Genomic DNA, 26,702 nt, shown 5'->3' with positions numbered 1-26,702 from the left:
CTATTAAAGTAATAAGAAGACAGTACTAACCTTTTTACTGTGTTGATATGTGCACTGATGGAGCAAAGGGAATGGTAAATAAAACTGCTGGCCCCCAGAACATTCAAACAGTGGCACCAGACTATACTAACAGCCACTGTAATCTTCACTACGCTCTCATAGGGGAGAGAGGCTGTAGAGGGGGAAGTGCCAGTTTTATTCAATAATATCCTTGAAGTAGTGAAAGGAATGTATCTTAGCCCTTAAGGACATCTAATTTTATGTTATGATAAAAATGGAAGTATGCATAAAGTGTCTTAGCTACCTTCAAAAGATGATGGGTATCTTAAGGAAAAATACTTGCAATTTTGTTTAAATATTCAGTTAAATCTCTTCTTGGTCTTTTGGCTAAGATCATGTGTGGAATATTGAGTTAAGTTAGCTCCTTTTTTTTATTGGAATTCCACTTTTATTTGAAAGAACATATGACAGAAAACTACAGTTATTCGGATTTGGGCATTAAGCAGAGATTTTCTTGAAAATTAACAAAGGGAACTTGTTACTTCAAGGAAAACAAATGACCACATCTTTTGCCAATGATAAAATTTGACTTTTCCAGTGAAGAATCAAAATTTTGGAAAACCTGTATCCACTACTATAAGCCTTATAGTTTTCCAAAACTTAATGATTTTCCTAATGAAATGTGCAGCGATATTAACAAATGTGATTTTAAGATACTGCATAGTGAAGTGTTCCCACATTTATAAGATCTACGTAAAACAGTGAACCAAAGCTTTCCAAAAAACTAATTCATGAAGTTATAAAATATACAGGATTTTTTTTTTTTTAAGATTTATTTATTCGACAGACAGAGATTACAAGTAGGCAGAGAAGCAGGCAGAGAGAGGAAGGGAAGCAGGATCCCTGTTGAGCAGAGAGCCCAATGTGGGGCTCGATCTCAGGACCCCGGGATCATGACCCGAGCTGAAGGCAGAGGCCTTAACCCACTGAGCCACCCAGGCACCCCAAAATATACATGAATTTAAAAAATCCATTAAGTGTGCAAAAGAGACCACCGGATTATAATGTAAGAGTACACAAAGGTCACTGATAGAACTTTGGATTCTACGCTGCAACTAATGTTTGAGAAACCATCACTTGTCCAATTTTGTGTGACAACAGAGAATATTCACAATTATTGGAAAAGGCCATTAAAACACTCCTCCCCTAAAACCTCTTACCTGTGTGGGCCATATTTTTTTTTATTTCTTTTTTTTTTTTTAATTTTTTTTATTTATTTTTATTTTTTTTTATTTTTAAAGATTTTATTTATTTATTTGACAGAGAGAGATCACAAGTAGGCAGAGAGGCAGGCAGAGAGAGAGAGGAGGAAGCAGGCTCCCCGCTGAGCAGAGAGCCCGATGCGGGACTCGATCCCAGGACTCTGAGATCATGACCTGAGCCGAAGGCAGAGGCTTTAACCCACTGAGCCACCCAGGCGCCCTTTTTTTTTATTTCTAAAATAACATATTACAGTAGATGATATGTAGAAGTAAATATGAGAATCCAGCAAAGCTTCTTTTATAACAGGTATTAAAGAGAGATGCAAAAAATGTAAAACAATGGTTCCTCTTCTCATTAAAGTTTTGTCTGGAGAATATATAGTTTATTTTTCACAAAAAATGCCATTTATGGGGTGCCTGGGTGACTCAGTGGGTTAAAGCCTCTGCTTTCAGCTCAGGTCATGATCCCAGGGTCCTGGGATCGAGCCCTACATCGGGCTCTCTGCTCCGTGGGGAGAATGCTTCCTCCTCTCTCTCTGCCTTGCCTCTCTGCCTACTTGGGATCTCTCTCTGTCAAATAAATAAATAAAATCTTTTTTTAAAAAAATGCCATTTATGTTAATATATAAGTTTATTATTTTTAAGTGAGTCAAAAAACATTAAAAAAGCATCCAACTAATAATACAGTGTATATTACCTAAATTGAATTTAAATTTAAAAAATTTTAAAAAGCATGTATCTTAATATCTAATAAAGTAAATATTGATAGATAAAATCCATATAAATAGAAAATCTTTGGGAATTTCTTTTTTTATTTTTAAGAGTGTAAAATGGTCCTGAGACCAAAAACCTCAAGAACCACTACCTAAAAATGATGTGAAATGGCTGAAAACTGAAGCTCAATTCAGTTAAAATAAGAGTATAAAGAAGAACCTACATTAATGACTAACCTGGTGAAAGTATTAAAACAACCATTATTTTTTCCAAACAAATGAAACGGCTCTTTTCAGTATGCTGTCCCCTTAATAATCAGTAGGGACACTGCATGCTCTAATTCATCTGTTTTTGTCAGTGGTAACCACCATATTCACTGTACCTGTTACGTGAGTTGCTCTAGCTAAGGTCAATATCAAGGCTCGGTTCAGCTCTTCAGATTCTGCGGACAGCACTGTTTTGGGATCACTTAGGAAGCGTGTGAACTGTGGCTGGACCTCCGAGCTCCCTAATGCTGTTATAAGCCTAAGTGCAGTGCTCTCAACACTGAAAGGTAGGAAAAAAAAAGAAATGAAAAAGTTAAGTTACATATAACGTTTCAGAATTATAGATTTAAATCTAATTCTAGATTGAGTAAATGGAAAAACATGAAAACCACGAATTTCTGTTCTTTGATTAAAAAAACACCCTACTCCTTTGTGTGAGAATGAGCTTTGTTTAGTTTTAAAAACCTGAGATGCCAAAAAAATAAAAATAAATAAAAAAAACCCAATATGCCAAATTTTATAGCAAAACCATCTAACACTACTCATTTGAAAAAGGTAGCTCATAGCTTATAGGATTACCCAATTTTGCCTGAATATACAGCATTTCAAAAATCACATTTTTCAGTCTGAAAATATATTTTCACTTAAAGCTAAATCAAAGTGACATGATAATTTAACCATAAACTGAAGTGTATTTAAATCAAGTATCTTTTTTTTTTTAATTTTAAAAATTTTTTGTTTTTAATTTGACAGAGAGAGAGAGATCACAAGTAGGCAGAGGGGCAAGCAGAGAGAGAGGGGGAAGCGGGCTCCCCACTGAGCAGAGAGCCTGATGTGGGGCTCGATCCCAGGACCCTGAGATCATGACCTAAGCCGAAGGCAGTGGCTTAACCCACTGAGCCACCCAGGCGCCCCTAAATCCAATATTCTAAAAGAATAAACTAGAACATTTTGTCAAAGGCCCTGGAAGTACTCATTCTCAGGCCAAAGATCACCAGGCGAGGCCTGAATTACCTTAATTACTTCCTATTTAAAAAGCTGTCCTCTATTTCTTCTGTATTGGAAATAAAATACCCTAGAAGCAGAGGAGATTTATGACACATGAATACAAATACTATAAGGGATTAAGTTCCCCATGTCGAACACAGTTTCTAAGAAATCTTAGGGGAAGACCGTCATCCCAGAACTCACCAAAGATGGAGCTGGTTCTGGTTGGTTTGTGCAACGGCCGCTAGAGTATGAAGATGGCTCAGGAGCTGCACCCTGTAATGCGGCTGGATGTGGTGCATCCGGTAGCTGAACATCTCAAGAAGTGTGTGTAAGATCCCCCAAGCATGGGATTTGAAAACAGTAGGCAAAAGTTGACCTCGAGGAACAAGACAATTTAAGGTACCAATTATAAAAGCTATGCGTTAAAAGACATTGAAGAAAAGTCACATGGAGTAAAATCTGTGTCAAGATTTGATCATGAACACACACACACACACACACACACACACACACACTTTTTCTCCATTAAATTTTCTCCATTAATTTTTCCTTAATGGTAAGGAAAAAAAATCCTTATCCTAATTAGAATACCAAGTTTGCTTTTTTCTTTTTTTGTTGGACTATGATAAATGGTACTCAAGCTCATCTGAAAAAAATGAGACAACATATGAAAAAAAATTTCCCTTCCTCACTTATCAGTTGTTTTTTAAATTACTTTCATAACATTAATGTTCCCAATCTTCTGAAGCATGAGGATCATTTTTTAACATACAAATTGCATGACACCCACTCTTATTCTTTCCTCTCTCCCAAAAAAGCTGTATTCAACCCTCAATTATCTGGGAAGAAAAGTAATTATGTTCAAATTAAAATTACACTAAACTATAACTAAAAAGTTGTAATTACCATGAATCAGAAAAACACTTCCATATTAGAAAGTATCTATTATTTAGAACTGCATAACAATTAACAGACACTATAAGCTATCTACTGAAATGCAGAAAACTCCTTTGCCAGTCAGATATAGCCCCAGGGCCAAACCAGCAGAAGCAGCACATGGGACCACACATTCTTGCATGAGAATAGGGACCATGTCTGTCTAGCTCACTGTATCCCAAGCACTTAACAAAATACCCCATTTAAAATTTCATTTTATTTTCTTTTCAGTGTTCAAAAATTCATTATATATGCACCACATCCAGGGATCCATGCAATACGCGAACAATACCCCTTTCTTATCATAACTTTAAAGTACAACTCACTCTCCTGACTCTCACACTCTTATCCCTCTTTTTTGCTTGGTTTTTCTCCATAAAACGTATCATCTGACATATTCCATACTTCATTTATTTTTCTGTCTCCCTCGTTAGCAGGTAATCTCTATGATGGCAATGACATCTGCACACTATTGTATCCCCAGGGCCTAAAAGAATCCCTGTTGAACTAATGAATGTGTTAATGGTTATAAACACCAGAAAAGCCCTTACTGATAAATCCTTTGATGCCCAAGGACTCTATTTCCATATACACCAATAAACGACTGTAAGTTTCCACTAGGGCTGGAGCCAAGGCCACGCTGGATTTTGCATGAGCAAGTTTTATCACTCTGGTAGCAATGCTATGGATAAGGCTGAGGAAAAACAAAAGAAAAGAAAAAATCCATATTTTTGAAATAGATAAGCAGTTACTCATAAGGAATCTGGTATATATCTAAACTTAAATACATGAAATGCATGAGTTCCATTTTAATCATTTAAGTTGTGCAGGACACTTGATAGTGATGCACTGAGACTAATTCTGGTTTCCATGGTGCTTTCAATGTGCACCAGGATACCTTTGCTCATGCAAAAGCAAAATTTGGGTATGACTCATAAAAACATACTTGAATTAAAAAAGAAAAAGACTAAAACACACACAAACCAAAAACCCCAAAATCATTTAAACAAAAAGAGCACGTGTAAATGGTTTTAGTCTGGTTTTCTTTTTCAAATATGTAACTAAAACTATTTGAGAAATTGAATGACTTTTATTACAGAATTACTTAAAAAAATCACTGCTAAGATCCAAACTCAACTCTGGCACACAGTAGGTAAAGCACATGTATAATGCCATGACAACGTTTACCATTAGAAAAAGAGTATGATTCTTCTAGAACTGGTGTCCCACAAATGCATTCTCTTGTATCTACAGAGTGTCTGAACTCTGAGCCAATACTTAAGAGCTAAAAGACTAGAAATAAAAATCTGGATTTCTAGGGTGCCTGGGTGGCTCAGTGGGTTAAGCCGCTGCCTTCGGCTCAGGTCATGATCTCAGGGTCCTGGGATCGAGCCCCGCATCGGGCCCTCTGCTCAGCAGGGAGCCTGCTTCCTCCTCTCTCTCTGCCTGCCTCTCTGCCTACTTGTGATCTCTGTTTGTCAAATAAATAAATAAAATCTTTAAAAAAAAAATCTGGATTTCTAGCCCTTCTCAAAAAAATTTAGAAGATCAAGCTACACTAGTCTACATTCTTACATTATAGAAATGAGCTAAAATGGCAACACCACGAGGTAAGCCTTGCACGCTTCAGTCAGCGTCAATTCCTTCTAGATACACATACTTGCATGTGCATGAATATCTGCCTCTCTTTCACTCAGCAGCATGTGGGACTCACCTACATTGTCAGCTTGGCTCTTAGGGGTACTTGAGTTCTAGAATCACAACCAACAGAGCCATTTCTGTCTTTTTAAAAAACGATAATGTCAATTCTAAAATCATCCCTGTTTATAATCAATATAGTATAGGCATTACAATTTTCGCATCCCTGGACTCAGCAATTCTACTTCCAGCAAATTATTGAATAAAAATATAGGTAGGTTTTATAGGTAGGTGCAAAGACAGTCTTAAAGGTAGTTTAGACATCATTATAATACTAAGACCCTGCAAATAATTCATGTCCAACAATGTGGAACTGGCTAAATAACCATATATAGCCACACAAAAGACTTCTTCACAGAAATTAAAAACAGACATTTTTTAATAACATCCAGAAAGAGTTGTTTGACAGATCCTTATGGGGAAATGATGGTTATGAAAGAGTACTGCAGGGCACATGAGTGGCTCAGTTGATTAAGTGTCTGCCTTCTTCTCAGGCACTGATCTCAGGGTCCTAGAATCAAATCCTGCATCTGGCTTCCTGCTCAATGGCGAGTCTGCTTCTCCCTCTCTCTCTGCCTCTCCTCCCATTGATATCACTCTCTCTCAAATAAATAAATAAAATCTTTTAAAGAAAAAAAATATCACAGTAAGAATCCATTTTGTTAAAAGAAAAATCTCAACCCATAAATGCATATATTTATACATAGGGGAAAAAAAAAGCCTCAGAACATACACCAAAAAATTTTATAATGCTCGTTTTTCATGAAGAGATTATGGTAATATTTTCTTGAGGTTTATTTGTATACTTCAGAATTCCTAAAATAAATTATTATTTTTGTAATAAAATAAATCTAATCATTTTTTTAAAAGTATACCTGACCATAAAACACACACACAATCATGAAATAAAGCCTATACTACACTGGTATCAATTCCCTGATACAGGACCAAATAAAAAGAACATACCTCATTTTGGCATGAACTGTCAGTGAATCCAGGAGGTTCATGGGTAGGGGAGTAATAGATGCTGAAGCCAAACAGCTTGTTCCAGGAAGAGGTACTCTCATAATTCCATTTCCATAAATAGTTTCTACCAGAGCTCCCATGGGTAATGTAAAACATTCTGAATTTGTAGAGTATGCATTACACAGCAAGGCAATCTTATAGTCATTCATTTGTAAACTTTTATTTCTAAGACTCTGCTGTAGGAACCTAAAATTTCAAGTACCATTAAACAGTAAAAAATGCAGATAATTTCCAGAAAGTTAAGTCTGTGCTTTAAAAACATTTAATTTCATGAAATGATTTACTAATACTATTTTCATTCCTACAGGTATTATAGTTTCTGCCCCAAATGCAGAGTGGAAACACAGAAAAGTTTGAGCAGAATTTCAAAAAGAACTTAAGTAATCATAAGTTATCAATTATTGGATATTTGCTAAGTATTACTACATACATGGAAGATTCAGATAATGAAGAAATAACTCAAGAGTTCATGAACTTGATTTCTATCTATTATCTATCTGGTTAAGCACAACAATGTGGCATCATTATAGATGTCACTGTGAGAAGATATTAAGGAATATCTCATAAAGGGAAAGCCAAATAAAATGTGAAGTCTGCGTACCCTATAGTTTTCTATGAAAAGATTTGGCAGTCCTTGTCAGAAGTTCTAGGTGGGAAGTTCAAGTGTTCCTAATACTGGTGACTGTCTAAAACTAAGTCTATCTAACAAGGGAATCTTCTCTGGTTAATCACAACTCTGGAAATGGTGTAAGGGAGCACACCAGCCAGAGCAGCTCAAATAATCCCGGCTGCCCAGGGAGTGAAGACATCTGTCAGATCATTCTCAGATCCTGAGTACTTAAGAAATTTTGAAACACTTTCACATGCTTTTGGAAAATAAGAACTTTAATTAAGGTAAAACATGTAAAAGCAAAAATTAGACTTGGAAATTAAATATATGTATGTCTGCATACATATAAAAATTTTCTAGTTGTTTTCTGATACAGGTATTGGTCAATTTTTCTTGGTAGGCCATTGCCCATTAAATATTCACCTTTACCCCCAGTCCGTGTGGGGAGATTTCCATACTTGATACAAATACTGAGAACAAGATTAGCCTATAATACACTACTTATTAATTAAAAAAATTAACAGTTAAGCTATAAATTACTTACTCATGGTGAAGCTTTAGGGAATGAGGTATTGGAATCTGCAGCTTAGAGTTGTCATTTTGGGCTTTTCTATTGAGATGAATCCAAATGCAAGTCATTGCAAAGGCATGAGTTGACTGGGGTTTGTTAATATCAGGAACTGGGATATACTGGAAAATAACAATAGGCATATGATAGGAAAGAGAAGAATTAACTAATTATATGTATTCTAATAATCCATTATTGATATACCTCTTTTTAAAATATGCTTTATTAATTTAACTTCAATTGTTCTTTGAATATTCAATACTACAAATCAAAAGATCTAACAGCTATAAAATAATGAAAATGTAATGACAGGATTATTTTTTCTTGCCAAGAAATTAACAGAAATTCAAAGATGCTTAGCTGAATTTTCCTACTGTCATGAGGCATTCACAATCATTTAAAAATTATATTCTTTAAAAAACAAACACATTATAAAATTTTACTGAATGTGATGAATATACTGAAAACACAGAATTTCTAAAAGTCGCATATATGCTTTTCAGGAACATCTAACAATTAAGAAATATACAATCTAAATAAGTATGATAATATACATGACACATATACATATATTGTATACTGATGGGGGAAAGGACATGGATGTCTGCAATTTGCTTTAAAATTGTCTAGTGTTGGGGTGCCTGCGTGGCTCAGTGGGTTAAGCCTCTGCCTTCGGCTCAGGTCATGATCTCAGGGTCCTGGGATCGAGCCCCACACTGGGCTCTCTACTCAGCTGAGAGCCTGCTTCCCCTGCTCTCTCTGCCTGCCTCTCTGCCTACTTGTGATCTCTGTCTGTCAAATAAATAAATAAAATGTTTGAAAAAAACTGTCTAGTGTTAACAAAAATTATGAGTGGAAAGATAAAGCAAGGATACTTCTTAAAACTACAATGAGCTATCCCCTCACATCTATCAGAACGGCTAAACTCAAAACACAAGAAACAAGTGTCAGTAAGGATGCGGAAAAAAAGGAATGCTCTTGCACTACTGGTGGGAATGCAATCTGATGCAGCTACTATGGAAAACAGTATGGAGGTTCTTCAGAAAATTAAAAAAATAGAACTACCCTATGATACAGTTAATTGAACGCACTACTGGGTATTAAAATACAAAAACACAAATTCAAAAGAATGCATGCACCCTATGTTTATTGCAGCATTATCTACAAGAGCCAAATTATGGAAACAGTTCAAGTGTCCATTGAGAGAGGGAATGAAGAAGATATGGTGTGTATGTATGTGTGTGTGTGTATACATAAAATGGAAAATCATTCAGTCATAAAAACTACTGAAATCTTGCCATTTACAACAACATGGATAGAGCTAGAGAGTATAATGCTAAGCGAAATAAGTCAGTTAGAAAAAACAAATACCACTCCAGGATTTCACTCCTATGTGGAATTTAAGAAACAAAACAACTGAGCAAAGAAATAAAGAAAAGAGAGAGAGAGAAACAAACCAAGAAATACTCTTAACTATAGAGAATAAACATGGTTACCAGAGGGGAGGTAGATAGGGGGATGGGTGAACTAGGTAATGGGGATTAAAGAGTACACTTATCATCATGAGCACAGAGTAATGTACAGAATTGTTGAATCATTCTATTACACACCTGAAACTAATAAAAAACAAAAAATATTTCTTGGTAATGAGTACATAGTTTATTTTTCTATTCACTCTACCTCTTTAGTGCATTTAAAAATTTCCATAACAAAATGTATTTTAAAAAACTGGCAGTCATCAAAATATACCATAGATTACTCAAATACTCATATAATAAAATAGGGGGAACATACTCAATTGGCAAACAAAAAAGATATTAATACTGATGTCAGTTGATCTTTCAGTAATGTATACAGATTAAAACAGCTTAATGCTTTCAAAACTATAAACCTATTTAGAATGTAGAGAAAGAGCTTGCTATACAAGATATTCAACTGTAATTTAAAATAAACTTCAGAAATAATCTAGTTCAATTTCTTCACTTTACATATGAGTAAACTAATGTTAAGAGGGATTGATGTCCATCTCAATTATGGTTAGTCACAGAATTGGGAAAGAACTCAGGTTTTCAGCTTCTAAATCCAGTGATCTTTTCACGAAATCACACTACATATAAATTAGACATAATCCAATCATCATACTGTTAACTATTTTATAAAACTTACTTCTTTTTCTGGGTACAGAAGGTCAAAGAGCTTCATAACAGGGAGAAAATCAGCTAGCGCATTTTTCTGAATACTTCCAGAAATGAATTGCAGGAGAACCCACATTAGATGATCTCTGCCTTTAATCAGTCCTCGCCCTGCTAACTGTAAAAGATGTTTAAATACACATCTACACAGCTGGTTAAAGAGAGGGATGTAGTAAAATTTAAAGAAAAACAAAACAAAACAAAAACCAGGAGAAACCCTGGTGTCCAAAAGTTAGCATCTAGCTTTGGCATTTATAAAGTATTTAGTTTCAACTCAAGACACAGCAAGCAAAACCTTTTAAATTATTTTTATATTCTATATATGTTTCCTCCCTGACTCTCAAAACAGCTGTGCATACCAAAAGTTAAATTTTTTTTTTTTAAAGATTTTATTTATTTATTTATTTGACAGAGAGAGAGAGATCACAAGTAGGCAGAGAGGCAGGCAGAGAGACAGGGGGAAGCAGGCTCTCCACTGAGCAGAGAGCCCGATATGGGGCTCGATCCCAGGACCCTGGGATCAGGACCCGAGCCGAAGACAGAGGCTTTAACCCACTGAACCACCCAGGCGCCCCCCAAAAGTTAAATGTTTTAGAAATAGGTTTAGGACTAGGTTGACCATGCATCAAAGAGAATCAAGTTTAATATGAGATAATTACTTAAAATAGCTCATCAAACACAAGCAATACCTCATGATACCAAAAGGATTTTTTTTTTTTTTTTTAATTTAAAATCTTCAGGGCTCAGTGGGTTAAGCCTCTGCCTTTGGCTCAGGTCATGATCTCAGGGTCCTGGGATAGAGCCATGCATCGGGCTCTCTAGAGGCTCAGCGGGGAGCCTGCTTACCGCCCCCCCCACCCCCCCACCGCCTGCCTCTCTGCCTACTTGTGATCTCTCTCTCTCTGTCAAATAAATAAATAAAATCTTTAAAAAATTTTTTTAAATCTTCAAGAAGTTGTTATCAAAAACGATTTCTCGTTTCCAGCAGATTGTAACAGAAATAAAACATCATGGGAGTGGCAGTGCGGGTAACTAACTGGTGGCTGGAAAGATTTTAACAATGCTTACAAAAAAGTTTCCCCAAATAATCCATGTTGTAGAGATGTTACAATATAACAACATTTATTTCCATTCACCATGTCTAAAATCTTACAATAAAATCAACTTTTCCACAAACATACTCTTCTAGTTGTAGTCTCTATTTTGGATTCATTGTCCCACTTTTTCATTCACTGCCAAAGCAGAAACAACCGAATGATCCTAGACTCCTGTACTCCCTCTGTTACCTACCCATGGCCAAGCCCTATTCTCAGCATACCTCTATCATCATATCTGGTCTTGGACTCCTCCTCTCTGTTCTGGTTTGGGCCATCAGCATCTCCCACTCATATCACTGCAAAGGCCCCCTTAACAATTTCCTTGTCTTTGATTTTGTCCCCCTCCATCTCTTTATGTCACCCTCTACCTGCATGTGGCAATTAGCAGTAATTCTTCCCACTTGTGTATGATGATGTCATTCCCCTCCTCATCTGCCTTCCAAAGAGGATCTAAACATCTTTAGAACAAATATGTGGCCATATAAAGTTTTCCATGTCTGTCTTGCCTTCTCGCCTTCCTGATCTCACTTTCCTGTTTATATTTTTCTTTCTAGTTCTCACACACATTAACCTTTTTCCAAATGGTCTTCTTATTGCAATGGAAACACTTTCTTATCTTTTCCTCTTGGCAAATTTCTACTTGTCCTTCAAGTGCTAGCTTTAAGATCTCTGATAAAGTCATACCTGACATCTTGAATAGGAACTATTCTTCTTCATACCTACTGCAGGAAAATATGCTTCTGTTATATGAACTATTAATTTATAATCAAATTGTTTACTCTTAAATCTTCCCAATAGTAAGCTGCTCCTTGAGGGTAGCATGGAGCCTTTTCATTTTGTATTCCCTGGTCCTTGCACTATGAATATGTGGAAGAAATGACTGAAACCAATATAGTGACAAGAAAGTGAAAAGTTTAGAAACCACAAAAGTACTGCACAAAACAGAAATTAAAGCTCAGAACTTCTGCTGTTGCTGAAATCACCAAAGTCCATTATCAGTCTAAAACATCATCAACAGGTGAAGTGACTCTGATGAAAGATTTAGTACTTACCTTCTGATGAAGAGAAAGGACCATATGTGGAAAACTTGCAAATTGGAAAAGCACAAAGAAAATGAGCTGACTTGAGAGATGCTGCCACAGGAGTTGGCTTGTGCCGCCATCATCAAACTTCTCCTCAGTCTCGGACCGCTCCATGGCATAAACCACCAGATCCACCAACTGGTCCTCCAGCACAGGGCAGCGCTGCTTGTGCTGTAGGGCAGAGATTAGATACAGTATTCCAAAAGCCTCCCGGTTAGTTTTAGAAGTTACTGGTTAATGGACATTAATTGTAACAAGAGGCTGAGAAGCATGGAATGAAGTTGAACTTAAGTTGAGTTAAGGTTAGATTTAGTCTATTAAAGCTGCATCATGTTACATTATCATAGAGGATAAGTTCCATAAAAATAATTACTTTCCATATCTCATAGAAAACAGACTCCTTATTAACTTTTGACTTTCACTCACACGTCATTGTTTCAATTTGACAAGGGGCACTACACAATAGAACATTTTGTTATTTATCCTTTGAAAAAAGATAATTTACAAAGCATATGAAATGACGATAGCAGTATTAATTTTGCATTCTAACTCAAAATATAAAAAAAACACGAATCTCGAGAATCAAATATTGTGATGAAAGCAAACAAAGCAGAGAGAATCTATGTATTTTAAAGCAACCACCACAAGTTTATACTAACTTTACATACAGAGATGTATCTAAATAGCTGCAATTACGCAGTATCTGTTTTTCAATGTGTGTTACTGATCCTGATACTGAAATGGAAACTTCCTCTACAAAAAAACTGATCTCAAAGTTAATCTCTGCTCTTCCTTCTTAGAAGCCAAACATAATGCAGCTTTAATTTTAAATTAGACTATTTTAAAATCTAAAACAAGAAAAAGAATTGAATTTAAACACTAAAAATGAAAATGCAACTTCCCTTTCTAGAGGCAAAAAGATTTATGCTTTTAAAAGTGATTTTAAAAAATATACTTTTACCAAAAGAAATATGTTAAGCCATATTTTAAGCCATTTTCATATTTCTTTTATAAAATATATGACTTAATGGCCAGGCAGTTGAAAGTCTTTCTAGTGAATGCAATTACTAATACAGATGCTTTCCCTCTAAACTTTAGACATGATTATTAGTCTTTTGCCATGAAAAAGGGATATGATTTCTTCAAATTTAGGGAAAAAATGCAAAATGGGGACGGATTTGGAAAAAAAACAAAACAAAACATAATGAGTAGCATCCCCTCTTTTGCATGCTCTTTGCCAGCTCCAAACTTGTAAAGCTCCAATATAGCTGCACTTTCTTAAAGCATGCAAATAAAACAAACATCTATCCAAAACAGTAAGCATCAATGGTTGTTTCATAGTTTTTCCAAAAACACAATGCCATGATCACAGTTCAACCACATTACAGGTTTACAAATAGCAATATTAACACCACCAGTTGAGACTACAGTACTTTCCCTCCAAATGTAATTATCATTATGAAGCAGAGCAAAGTGCAACAGACAACACTACAAACTATTTCTTAAATCAGCATGCAAAACTACTGTGTACAGGGCTTGAAATTCACTAGTTCTGCCAACCACCAACAACCTAAGAAATGTGTCAGACAACACAAATTTAGAGTGAAATCATTCAAAGTATACAAGAGTCAGAAAAATTTGTGAAAAGAAGTAAAGCCAGGATTTCCAGTAGGAATTTTTCATTAGTGATGGGAATTTGCCTCTATTTTGGAAACTAACCAATTTGTCATCTATTCCTCCATCCACAATGGTCTTCCGTTAGTCTACTTCAGGAAAAAAGAACAAACTAAATAAAATTGGTTTTTAGCACCTGAGTCGTTTTGGAATTTTCCTTTTTAGTATTAGTTATTTATTTTAAAAAACTAAATGTTTACCTACATATCTTTAACCGTGTTGTAATAGTTATACAGTTAACGATTTAAAGAGGAAAACCAAAAATATTAAGATTTTGACAAAGTAAGAACTGGGAAATTTACAGTTAAAGCTGATGATCTTTCAATACATACCACGACTTAAATTACTTCTAAATTTTCTGTTAAGAATTACAGGAGTCCGGAATCTCTATGGCATCCAATGCCCTAGTGTCTGAGTGTGGCAGAACATCTATCAGGATTAACTCTATGTTTCCCAGGTGTTTTGGTTAAAGCCAAGGATATTTCTCAAACTGAGTTTTGGGATAGCTAGTTCTTTGTTTATTCGCCAATTTTATTAGTACCAAAAAAAAAAATAAAAAAAAATAAAAAACCCCGCTGAAATACAAAATGATCTGTGTTAACTACTTGAGAATAAGTTTAGCTTTAGTTTACTTCACTAAAAAATAAGTACATTAAAATTAATATTCTCCACCATGTAGATTATTTTATAAAGTGGAACAAATGAAAATTTTAAAGCAGTTTAATAATCTAATGAAGATTAAGTATCAACCACTAGGCTATGGTAATTTGGTAGGCCACTGGATGCTTTGTCTATGGCTATTTACCATGCGCTTTCTGAAGCTTTTGTAAATTTAAGTCTTCAAGGCAACAGGCATGTAAGTGAAACTAGCTAGTTTACATCATATCTATATGCAAATTTAGTTAAAACCTGTTTAAACAATAAGAATCCAAGCTCAATATTTTAACAATTTAATTTCTGCATAATAGCTCAAACTGCATTGGAAACTTATTTCTCAGCTTTGGTAAAAGCTGAAAATGAGGCACAAGGCATTAACTGAGACACTAGCATTAACCTCTACTCATGACCCTGATTCTTCCCCACCACTATTCCAAAAAACAAATGGTAATGCTTTTCAGTCTAAATAACCATATCCTATATTAAGTGGCCCTGACAATTTTGATTTAATAGTTCTGGTACTGCTTTTGTGGTAAAACTTTAACATATTGTAGTTAGGTGGGCTTAAGTTAATTTCAAATCATTATTTCAGTGCTAGAAATCAATTTTAGAGCAACACCTATTCAGGACAAGCTGGGAAGAGAAATCCCTTTGTATGCCATTTATCATATTCTCTGCCAATTAGAATTGGAACCCTATGCTAGTTAATACCACTTTCAATGGTGCCTTTCAAAAATAACCAAGTGATTAGTCTAGTACTTTACTGTCTCAGGGTAGCCAGAGTTTACACACCACCACATAAGAGCTTGAGGAGCATATCTGTTTTGTAATACTCTTATTTGGCAGAAAGAACACAAAGTTGTGTAAAGACACAAAACAGGATTCTTCCACTGTGAACACTCCACCTTGATGGTCACAGAACTGGGCTATTTATGACTTTATGAATGTGACCGACTTTAGATTAAAATATAGCCCAATTCCTACTGGAAAATGCAATATGGACAGCTCTTAAAAGGTTTCAAGCTTTAAGTAAATTATTGCATTGCTAGAGAAAGGATAAGAAAGTATAGTGCAGGATATAGTTCTGTAATGATAAAAGATGTGATAAGATAACTTGTTTATTTTTAATCATATATTTATACTTTGTATTCTCATTTTCTACTCTACTTTCTAGGCGGTAAAAATAATTTATCAAGTCAATTCAGCACATATCTTTCATCTACAAGTCCATTCACTACAGAGTTTTCTACCAAAACAATTATTGATGAATTGTGAGCTTTTGACAATGTTTACAGTGGGACCAATACTTATAATGTTCTGTCAGCATTTCCATTATAAACTTTATTTTTTATGGATTTATGTCTTAGTCATAAACTTTTTTTAGGTTGAAACTTGTTACTAAAATAATCAAATCAGAAATACTCTTCTATGAATTGTTTTGTCAATTTCTACTTTAAGAAGAGCTGCATCCCAAGTGAAAAAAGCTAATGATAACTACGGATATCTGGGGGAAGGTACTCGCAGCTTGAATGACCACGGGTACATTTATCCACCGAACTGTAAAAAAAATTGAGTCAAATATGACTTAAAGTTCATTGCAAAAATTAGTTTTAAGACATAGCATGAAGCATTCTTTCAAAGTTGACTAAATACTTACCTCTAACTCAAGTGAAAGTTGATCAGAATTAATGACTTGGTATTTAAGATGTTAAATTGACAGGTTATATGAAGTAACTGTCAGATACTGTAGTGTGAAGCAGTTTCAGTTTCACATGTACATAGGCTTGTCCAAACAAGGAAACTTGGTAAATTTGTCAGAAGAAAAAACTTAAAATAATAAAAGAGATACTGCTACTAGGGTGAGGTTTGGCATGCAAAGTTTCAACACTGAGCAAGTTTTATGGCCAAGCTATATGTCCTTAAAAATAGGGCTTTATAAATGGAAGCACTGGCACAACCTTCACTATAGTATTGCAAACAGTAACGCTATTTTATATAACCTAGACAAGAACGTCTTTTTAAAATCAAAAAGCTGGTCTATTTTAATATGTTGGGCTCAAAAATTTTTAACAAAAATAATTGGAACCACTATTTTGTTTAAAATCTCAAAGGTGAAAAGTCCTGGAACAGACTTGGGACCGTATAAGAGTTTGGTTTATAAAGTTTGGCCACAGTGTTTTTCTCCCACTACAGGTGAGCTTCAATTGCAAGGAGCCCACTCTAGGAGGAGGACACTTCTGGCAAAGACTGACAAAGAAGGGTGTTTGTCAAGCAGGTGTGGGGTCACCTAAGAGTGTGACATTTCTTAGTCAATCCCCATGTTTCCAAAAAAACCTTCCCTGCATCAAGTTTACCACTCCAACTTTTAAAATAATGTATCTCTATTAAAGTTTTTCCTCTTTGTTTTGTTTTTAATTTGTTTTTGTTTTAAGGCAAAGCAACATAAGTACTTTTATAGATGTTATTTATTTATGTTTTAATAATCTGGAAAGATAAAGGCCACCATCCATCTTTCCATCTCTGAAAATTCCACAAGGCGAGCTTTGGCCCTAAAGTATTAAAAAAAAAAAAAAAGTAAAATGGAGTGGGAAGGAAAAACAACCCATCAAAAAGTGACAGGTGTTATTGTGTGCCAGGTGTTGTCTCTTTGTTAAAAAAAAAAAGAAAAAAGAAAAAAGAAAAAAGAAAAAAAAAGAATATAAAAAAACAAACACCAAAAACCAAAACCAAAAACAATCCACCAAAAACAACTCTCATATCCCAAGAAGAAATTCATTTTAGTGGCCTTGGTCTCAGCATGGTCCTGCCAATTTCAAGCCCCGACCATACATGTATTTTCTAAATGGAATCAGTGGCTACAAAGCGGCCAGCGTATCGTTAGTCACAATACAACAGTAAGGTTGTGAACATACCTGAGCAATGTTCAAGGTCTAGAGCATTGGAGGATGGGCAGGACAAGACAGGACAGAACAAAAATAAAGGAAGAAAAAAAGAAAAGACAAAACAGTGACTATGAGGCCAGCCTCAAGGAACCCAGAGTCAGCACAAACCCTCCCACATGTTAAACCACCAAAAATAAACATATACCAAAAAGGGGGGAAAAATCAGCAGTCAGGCCACGCTGAAGATACCAAGGGTTAAAAAATAGGCACCCAAACAACAACAACAAAAAAAAAATAAAAAAATTATGGTTAAATCATGTGTAGGTTTCTCTGGCAAAAGGTATACTTGAAACTGGCCTTATAGAAAAAAAAGCAATGCAAAATAAACCAACTTTTAAAATATCTTCTTTTTAATTTAAACATTTTTAAAGCAATATATAAATGATAGGAACAATACATTGTTTAAAAAACCATATATTAAAAAAAAATCACTGAATAGTTCTTAACTGTTTTGCTCAGTTAGCTCTAGCAAAGAAAAGAGAAAAGAATAGTGCAGATTCTATGCAGAATTTACTTGGTTTCCAGCATAGTACAGTACCTGCTTATTTAAACCTAGCATATTGCAGACCATATCCCTGGAATAAGGCTGCTCCAATACATATCTCAACAAAGCAGTCTGTGGTTCAAACAGATCCTTTAAAGAAAATAAAAAAAATTATTGCTTCAAGATCAAAGTAAATGTTAATTCAAATAATTTGAAATTGGGATAAAAAAAATCTGCTAAAGGCACCTGTTACCTTCACACAGTAGGCAGTATCTAGTGGAAAAAAATCATAGGATTTTAGTGCTTACAGTTAATCTGATCCCACCCCTCAATTGATAGGAGATATAACTGAGGTGAAGGGACTTGCCCAAGTTCACATAGAGGCTCGATTTAGAAAGACTTTAGTTACTGTCATGGAAGAGTCTTAAGCATCACTGTAAGGAAAGGATTTTCTGCTCAGAAATCTAACCAAAGAGAAATGGAGGTAGTTTCCAATCATTTTCATACAAGTGTAAAAAAACAAACACTACTTCCAAATTTGGAGAGGACAACTGACTTATAGTATAGGGGTTAATTAGGAGTGTTGATCCTGGAATCAGACTGTCTGAGTTCAAATCCTGATTCTACCATTTCATAAACATAGAGCCTTAGTTAAGTTACTACCCTGCTCAGTGTCTCTGTTTCATCATCTGTATAGTGGAGATAACTAAGATAGTTGAGACTAAGGGCTACTGAAAAAAGTTCTTACAACAGTGGCTGGTATACAGTAAGTGCATAGTGAATTGATCTGTTTTCAATATTATTCCTATCATGATAATTGCAAATTCCATTTAGTTTACCACTTTTTCACATTTCCAAGTTTTGCAAACTAATATGCCAAGAGTCCAGGATTGTGACCTTAGTTTCGCTATTTCCCTCACTTCTGAACTAGTTTCCTAATCACTCTGTACATCATTTTTGACACAAAACACTTACATGAAAAATCTCTAGTCCTCCTCATACCCTGCTCTGTAACCATTTCAACTCCCAAGATACTATAATGAATATATCAAACTTCATTGTGGCTTTATTTCATGTTTCATTTTATCGATACTTGGAGATTTTTTTCTCTTGAGAATATTCTACTCCACTTTCATGTTCTCCATCCTCCCTTCAAAAACTCTAACACAGTAGAGGCACCTGGCTGGATCAGTCAGAAGAGCATGTGACTCCTGATCTTGAGGTCTTGAGTTCGAGCCCCAAGCTGGCCATAGAGACTACTGAAATAAATTTTTTAAAAACTTAAAAAAAATTTTTTAAAAATCTAACAAAGGAGAGACACACTTTTCAAATTTTAAGAAAAGTGCAAATTCATTTTTGGTCCTCACTTTGCAAAGGAAAAATAAAAAGGTTTCCATTATAAAGATTCAGTTTTCTTAATCTAAGTGCTTTGTCGGGACCAACTGGAGCATAAACACCCAATATTACAAACCACAGGGTATACGTGGATATGAGAATCATATGATAAACCATAAACTATTTTTCATTAAATATATACTTCTTTATTCTGTGAAGAGACAATTAAGCACAACACATCATATAATCCAGGATGAAGACTGTTAGATGGACCAAAGTTCCATTATATTTATCAACATACCTTATCGTATGGTAAAAGGCCCTTCAAAGGAAAACGAAGAGTTGCAGGATCCAATTTCCATGAATTACAAATGGCTCCCGAGTTATTTACAACTGGCAGAAGGCTGCAGCGGCCTGTATTACAGAAAATGTTTTAAAGTAAATGTAAACACAAATGCCTAGTCCTTCATTCACTCTATGAATATTTAATAAATATCTATTCTGAATCAGGCACTGGTTTTAAAAAGGTTGTAATCAGATATAAATTTTGGGAATTTTCTTTGATTATTTTAAGTCCAGATGGTTGGAGACCAATTTACAGGCCTTCAAAACTCAAAAATGTTGGCATTTGTCCAAGCATATAGGATAAAGATCAGCAAAGTATAATCCATGGGCCAGATGCAGTTTGCCACCTATTTCTATAAAGTCTTATTGGGACACTGATGCTTTCCCACTCTAATGGCAGAGCTGAATAGTTGCAACAGATGGTATAGCTCACAAAGCCTCAAATATTTACTGGATCACCATTTATAAAAAAAGTTCACAAATCTCTAGTCTAGGGTCAACATAATTGACTTTATGCATGATGTTCCTAGAGGCTTAGATGTAGCATATGACCATCAACTCATATACCCAACTGCCTAATGAATACTGTCACTTGGCTGTCTCCCAGGGACTTAAAGCTTAACAGATCTTAAAACTGAACTCATCATCCTTCTCAAACCTGCATCACTTCCAGAATTAAATTAAATTAAATGATATCAATATCCACTCAGTTCAGTCACAAAATCCAGAAGTCTGAAAATCATTTGTCTAGAGTCTGCTTGTTTTATATTTGCATTTCCAATCTAACATAGCACCCAACTCACAAGAAGTGTTCAAAATTTGGTCACTGACTAAATAATGGTCTATATACCCACACAGTAGTGGGCACTGCATAAATTGCCAAATCGCATGCTTGTTTTTAAAAGCAAATTCTTTTTTTTTTAAAAGCAAATTCTGAGAATGAAACAAAACATGGAAAAATGAAAAATAAAATAAATGAAGTACAGAGCAAAAGTGTGAATTGGAATGAGCTTATTAAAAAAGCCTGATAGTCTCGTGCACTATGGCCACAGAAATATGGTCACTTGAGACTTCTAGTTGCCTGGATATTCCATGGTGCTTTACTAGCTCTATTAATAAAGTTCCCTCTAATCACCAGGAAATGTATCTTCTAGAATGATTCTATCTGAAGCTTAGACTCAGGCAAGATAGTTGCTTTTCCCCTCCCTATACTGTGCAAACAAAGTACCTGAAAACAAGTAAATAGCTATTATTTAAGCTTCTACAAATTACCAAAATGACAAACCACCAAAACATGTGTAAGATACCATCTGCCAATGCTGAACAGTTCACTAAAAACCAGGTACTATTTTGTATATCTTAAATTATAATCCTACCACAAATAGAGTTTATCCTTGCTGTGGGCCTGAAGGTATCCACAAAGTCTGATACCAGGTTTCCAAGTAACTAAAAACAAAACAAAAAACATGGAAGTATAAAAATAAAATCAAGATTTCTTTTAATGTAACCATCATTTATGTAAAATGAGACAGCATGTAAAAATCTAATATAATACCTGGCATGTAAAAATTACTCAAAAGTCCCTCCTCTTTTACTTTCTTTCAAACAATTCCTTCCCAGTCCATCTGTTCCTAAATTAAGCCAAATAATACCACCACATGCTGTGATATTTCATGAAGCTGGCATATTTTCACACATGATACAGAAACTGTCGTGGGGTTCTTGGGTGGCTCCACTGGTTAAGCATCCAACTCTTGATTTTGGCTCAGGTCATGATCTCAGTGTTGTGAGATCAAGCCCTGGGTCAGGCTCTATGCTCAATAGGAAGTCTGCTTGAGATTTTCTCTCCCCCATTCCCTCTGTCCCCACCCCAGGCACATTCTAAGAAATAAATCTTACAAAAAAGAAAAAAACAAGAAGACAATAAACTGTTTTAACAGGATAGTAGAGAAATAAAAGGAACACATTATAATGATAAAAAAGTACATTTTTTCTCAGGATAAAAGTGACCATTTTAAAGATAGGCACGCAAAAATAAGATTAATATAGCTATTTTTTAATTAGAATTTCTAACAAAAAAACTTGGAAAATATCATATTTACCCAGTGTGGAAGTTTTCCCTCAGGATATAGTTTCCTAATCTCTGTGACTGCAAAGTAGGCTGGCAATAAACAGGCATTTCTTTCTAAGATGTATGCTATAACCTAAGAAAAATAAAAGAGCAATGTTATTCTTCCTGGTTAGTTCCACATATAAGCTCTTTAAACGCAACAGTTACAACAACAAAGATATTAAAAGCAAAGATATTATTTTATGGATTTACTGGGCTTAATCCGTAGCATAAAGAGTCCATTTATATGTGAAGACTCTCTAAAAATGGAGATTAATGAACAATGAAATGGATGTTACTAAGTAACACTGCTTTAAATGTTGACAGATTCTAACAGGAAAGCAACAGACCAAAGTAGTAATTCTTGCAATATCAGTTATAAAACACAAAGAACTTTTAAGCAGTCTATAGGCTAAGGCCTTATAGCAGCTAAAAATATTTGAATGTCTATATTGTTATTTTCTTAATTAAAAACCATGACTTAATCAAAACTTAAAAATTTTTTTCTGAAATATAATACAAGCAAAACAGCATCTTTAAAACTACAAGTGATTTTTGTAGAAGTTCCCAAATGGAATAGTCCACAAACTACGTTTTAAAGGCACAAAACTATATAAAACTTGACTTTTTTGAGGTTACGATCAATGAATTGCAGACATATCTAAATTACCTCTCTTGCTGCTAGAAGCTGCTGTACAACGGCTGAGCTCACTGTATTGGGAATTGTCAAGATTTTCTCCAAAATCACTTTTAAGAGATCTCGAACCCCCTATTACAAGAAAAAAACCCACAGGTTAAAACTAAGTAGTGCCCCCTGTCCTAGTTAAAACACCTAAAGGTTTCAACACTTACATGCTCAGGAAAAAAGTTACCGCCCAGATCACATTTTCAATCAAAGCTAACACTCAAGTCCCTAACATCAGCGCAAAAGAAGAGTCATGTTCCAAAACAGAATTCTAAGGAATGTCTAACAATATGAATGAACAAAGAAAGTCCCTTACAAATAAAAATTAATCTTGCCACACTCCGCTTTCTGGACCCTCACATTACAAGAGCTTCCATTTTTACAATGGTCCAAAACGTTTAAATTGGGCTGAGGGGCAAATAATTTGAATGGAATTTGAAAATACTCAGACATGGGCCTTAATGTTAAACTTTCTGGCAGGTGATTCCTTCTGCTCACTCCCTTTGTCATATTCTAACTTTATTCCCCCTTCTCATTCATCACATACCTAATCACTCAAACTTATCCAATAAAGCTATTCTGTTAAATGGTCATCTCTGCTAATCTACTATCAGTTACATTACTTCAGAGAAGAATCTGATACATGGAGAAGAAATTTCATTCAACATGCATTTATTGAGTATAAACTGTGTGATCAATCTTGTAAAAAAGATAGACAAAACATAGACATGACAGAAATTAGAAACAATTATAAAGCACCATATAAATAAGAAGGTAAAAACTTCATGTTAACCTGCCAAGGAAACTAGGTGGGGGGGAAACAAAACAAAACAAAACAAACAACTTCTTAGATTTAATTTTCTATTAAATCATAATTCAAATCAGTAATTACCAGTTAAGGCATTTAGACTAGAGAAATTAGAGACATAAAGCACTGGGTCAGGCATTGGCAATTATTTCAAAAAGGACAGCAACAAAAGTGATTTGAATGAAGGAGAATGGTTGTGCAGCAAGGAAGATCCTGAGTTGTATTAAGATACACAGAGAGTATATGCTATGCTGTTAGTTTGGCTCAAGAGAAGTGCTGAAGGACATGTCTTCAAAGGAGGTCAAAGTAGAAGTGAAGCAGGACTTTCTCCCTTTATCAGTTGATGCCTACAACACTTCTCAGTTCCACACAACCCTGCTCTGAGCTCTTTCATTTGCAACAGGCCACCACATTCTCAATCTGTGGGATGAAGGGGCCCTGAGTTTGCCTGGTGACTTTTCTATTCATCATAAATATATATTAGCCATCTGCATTTTAAAGACTTTTGGGAGGAAAGCAGATAAGCCGTGGGAAACACTGAGCAATTTTAAATCCCTTTAGGAAATACAACAAAATAATTTAGGAAATACAACAACAACCAGATTTTGTAAACACTTCCATTTCATTTCTCTCATCAGAAATTAAGATACTACTGCATAAGATAAGATACTACTACATAAGAAATTAAGATACACACTGAAAAATTATTCATGTCTGAAAGTGATTACTTTTTATAATTAGGAAAAAATACCTTATAATCCACTCCCCCAATTATTTTCCGAACCAGTTTAAATGTTAAGGCCCAAAGTTGTGTTCTTTCCCATTCAAGTGTGTCAGAGTTTATCAGGGATTCACAAACCATCCTAGAAAATAAGAATACCCATTCCAGTTACAAGACACAATTTTGCCAAGTTCTCCAATAGCCAAGGTCTGTGTACTCTGGATATTATATCTGTCATAATGTTCTTCAGAAAGGTATGTAACTATTCAATAATACTTTTTAAAAATTACATACATAGTATATGTGTTTTATTAGTGTGAAAGATAGAACACAAAACAGAACTAAATAATATTATATTTTTACTAGAAAGAAATTTACCAAATGCTATTGATTAAACGTTTACCATCTATCAGTTTGTGGTAGATTACATTTTTCCAAGATGGCTGCAACAAGACTTTCAATCCCACATGTTTTTCTGAAGGGTGGTAATGATACTCCTCCCATGAAGAAGTGGGAGAAGTATTGACGTTCTCTTCCCTTAAACATGGGCAGGCCTAAGATTATGGCAAAAGGGACACTTACGACCCGCAAGACAAGATAATGCAACTTCTGCCTGGCCTTCTTTTGAATGCTTGGTCTTGACACCATCATGCTGTGAAGAAGTCCAGGTCACATGGACAGGGCCTATGTAGGTTCCAGCTGATAGGCCCGGCTAAGGCCCAGATGATAGTCAGGCATCAACCACCAGATATATGAATGGGGAAACCTTTGTCCTAACTACAACTATAACCATGATCAGATTGCAATCACAAGACCCTGAGATAAAACCTGCCTACTGAGCTCAGTCAACCACCATAACCATGAATGTTAATAAAATTTTATGTAATCCTAGCCCTTGGACTGAAAGGCAAAGCCTGCCTGGTTTTGAGCCTTTAAGTATACAATTCTAGGAATACTATATGCTAGAAACTAAAACCTGAGGTTTTATGAAGGATTATTTGTTGAGCCTAACTTCCTTCTTCATTCCTTCACCCTTTTATAACAACAATCTAGACCAATTTCCAAATATTAATTAAAAAAAAAATTCTTTGGATTGCTCATATCTGGCATTAAACATACCTGGGTGGAAGAAGACCAGTCTCCACTGCCATTGCTAAGCAGTCATAAAGAAAAGAAATTCTTTTAGGACTATGCTGGCCATGAATAAATTTAACAATCCACTGGATGCATTGTTCATGAGATTCCTGGAAAATTAGAAAAGGATTACACTTTAGATCTAAAGTGACATTTTAAAACTGACAAATACCTAATCCAACATCTGGGAGTGTATCAAGACTACGAATTAAATACTCCACTATAAACATTAAAGGATGGAAACAATTTTTAAAAAATGGAAAAATTCAGATTTAGTGTTTCAGTTATATTAAGCATAAAATCATACAGTTCTATAAACTCCTACCATTTTTATTACATGGACCTCCAAAAGGGGTAAGATTTTATTAATATACCCATGGTCAACAGAAAACTCTACCAAGGATGTGTCAATGGAGGGAAAAATCCACTATGAGTATATAAGCCTTTTTTTTTTTTTTTTTAAAGATTTTATTTATTTATTTGTCAGAGAGAGAGGGAGAGAGAGTGAGCACAGGCAGACAGAGAGGCAGGCAGAGGCAGAGGGAGAAGCAGGCTCCCCGCCGAGCAAGGAGCCCGACGTGGGACTCGATCCCAGGACGCCGGGATCATGACCTGAGCCGAAGGCAGCTGCTTAACCAACTGAGCCACCCAGGCGCCCCAATGAGTATATAAGCCTTATGAGAATTGTGTGAATCTAATCCCTAAGAGCTCAACTGTGAATCCAAAGACATCTTAAACTTCTAGACCTGTATAGCTTTAAATCTGATACCAAAATAGTCCCCACATCAGTCTTACTTCTAGGATGCCCTCAAGAAGAACCTACATGTCCCCTTGGTCTGCACTACTACTGTCTCAGGCACTGCTATTGTTGAATGTACATTGCTGATTTAGAAATAGCTATTTTCTTCCTGGCTCCCCCATTAGAATACAAACTTCTTGAAAACAAGGGCCATCCTTAATTTATAAAATGTTCAATGGATTAATTAAAAAATTAAAATATGTTGAAAAGATGTTCAACACCAAAGAAATGCAAAATAACCTATGAGATATAATTTCTCTTTTAGATTGGCAAACATCAAAAAATTCAAGAATACCCTACTGTGAGACCCTAAGGAACAGATACCCCTAGACACTGCTAGAAGAGTATAAACTGCTCTGACTTTTATGGAAAGCTATTAGGCAATTTCTATAAAAATTATAAATAGACATACCCTCTATCCTAGCAATACTACTTCCAGGAATTTATTCAATGTCCTGTGCATAAAATTGTTCATTATATTATTGTTGAAGGTGGAGAAGTTAAGAAATAACCTGTGTCAGTCAGTAGGGGACTGGTTAAATAAAGGAAGGGGCAGCCACATAATAG

General features: G+C 35.2%; 1 protein-coding gene across 2 annotated transcripts in view; it reads right to left on the bottom strand.

Moving 5' to 3' along the window:
- The window catches only part of MED23 (mediator complex subunit 23), a 43,946-nt gene that overhangs the window by 14,758 nt on the left and 2,486 nt on the right, over positions 1–26,702 (bottom strand). The window contains exons 4-18 of one of the 2 annotated variants that reach the window (XM_044248797.1): positions 25,322–25,446; positions 24,233–24,344; positions 22,659–22,757; positions 21,981–22,082; positions 21,255–21,324; positions 19,835–19,947; positions 18,253–18,348; positions 17,685–17,702; positions 12,412–12,612; positions 10,237–10,380; positions 8,047–8,192; positions 6,833–7,078; positions 4,720–4,862; positions 3,434–3,608; positions 2,359–2,522 (exon numbers count right to left, since the gene is read on the bottom strand). In XM_044248797.1, coding sequence (XP_044104732.1) covers positions 2,359–2,522; positions 3,434–3,608; positions 4,720–4,862; positions 6,833–7,078; positions 8,047–8,192; positions 10,237–10,380; positions 12,412–12,612; positions 17,685–17,702; positions 18,253–18,348; positions 19,835–19,947; positions 21,255–21,324; positions 21,981–22,082; positions 22,659–22,757; positions 24,233–24,344; positions 25,322–25,446 — 1,954 coding nt within the window. The remainder of the gene's footprint in view (positions 1–2,358; positions 2,523–3,433; positions 3,609–4,719; positions 4,863–6,832; positions 7,079–8,046; positions 8,193–10,236; positions 10,381–12,411; positions 12,613–17,684; positions 17,703–18,252; positions 18,349–19,834; positions 19,948–21,254; positions 21,325–21,980; positions 22,083–22,658; positions 22,758–24,232; positions 24,345–25,321; positions 25,447–26,702) is intronic. The other variant, XM_044248805.1, reaches the window with a different exon arrangement.

Source organism: Neovison vison, chromosome 1, assembly GCF_020171115.1.
Source record: "Neovison vison isolate M4711 chromosome 1, ASM_NN_V1, whole genome shotgun sequence".
Lineage (NCBI taxonomy): Eukaryota > Metazoa > Chordata > Mammalia > Carnivora > Mustelidae > Neogale > Neogale vison.
Note: the sequence above shows the minus strand (reverse complement) of the source record. Positions and strands in the feature narration are given on the sequence as shown.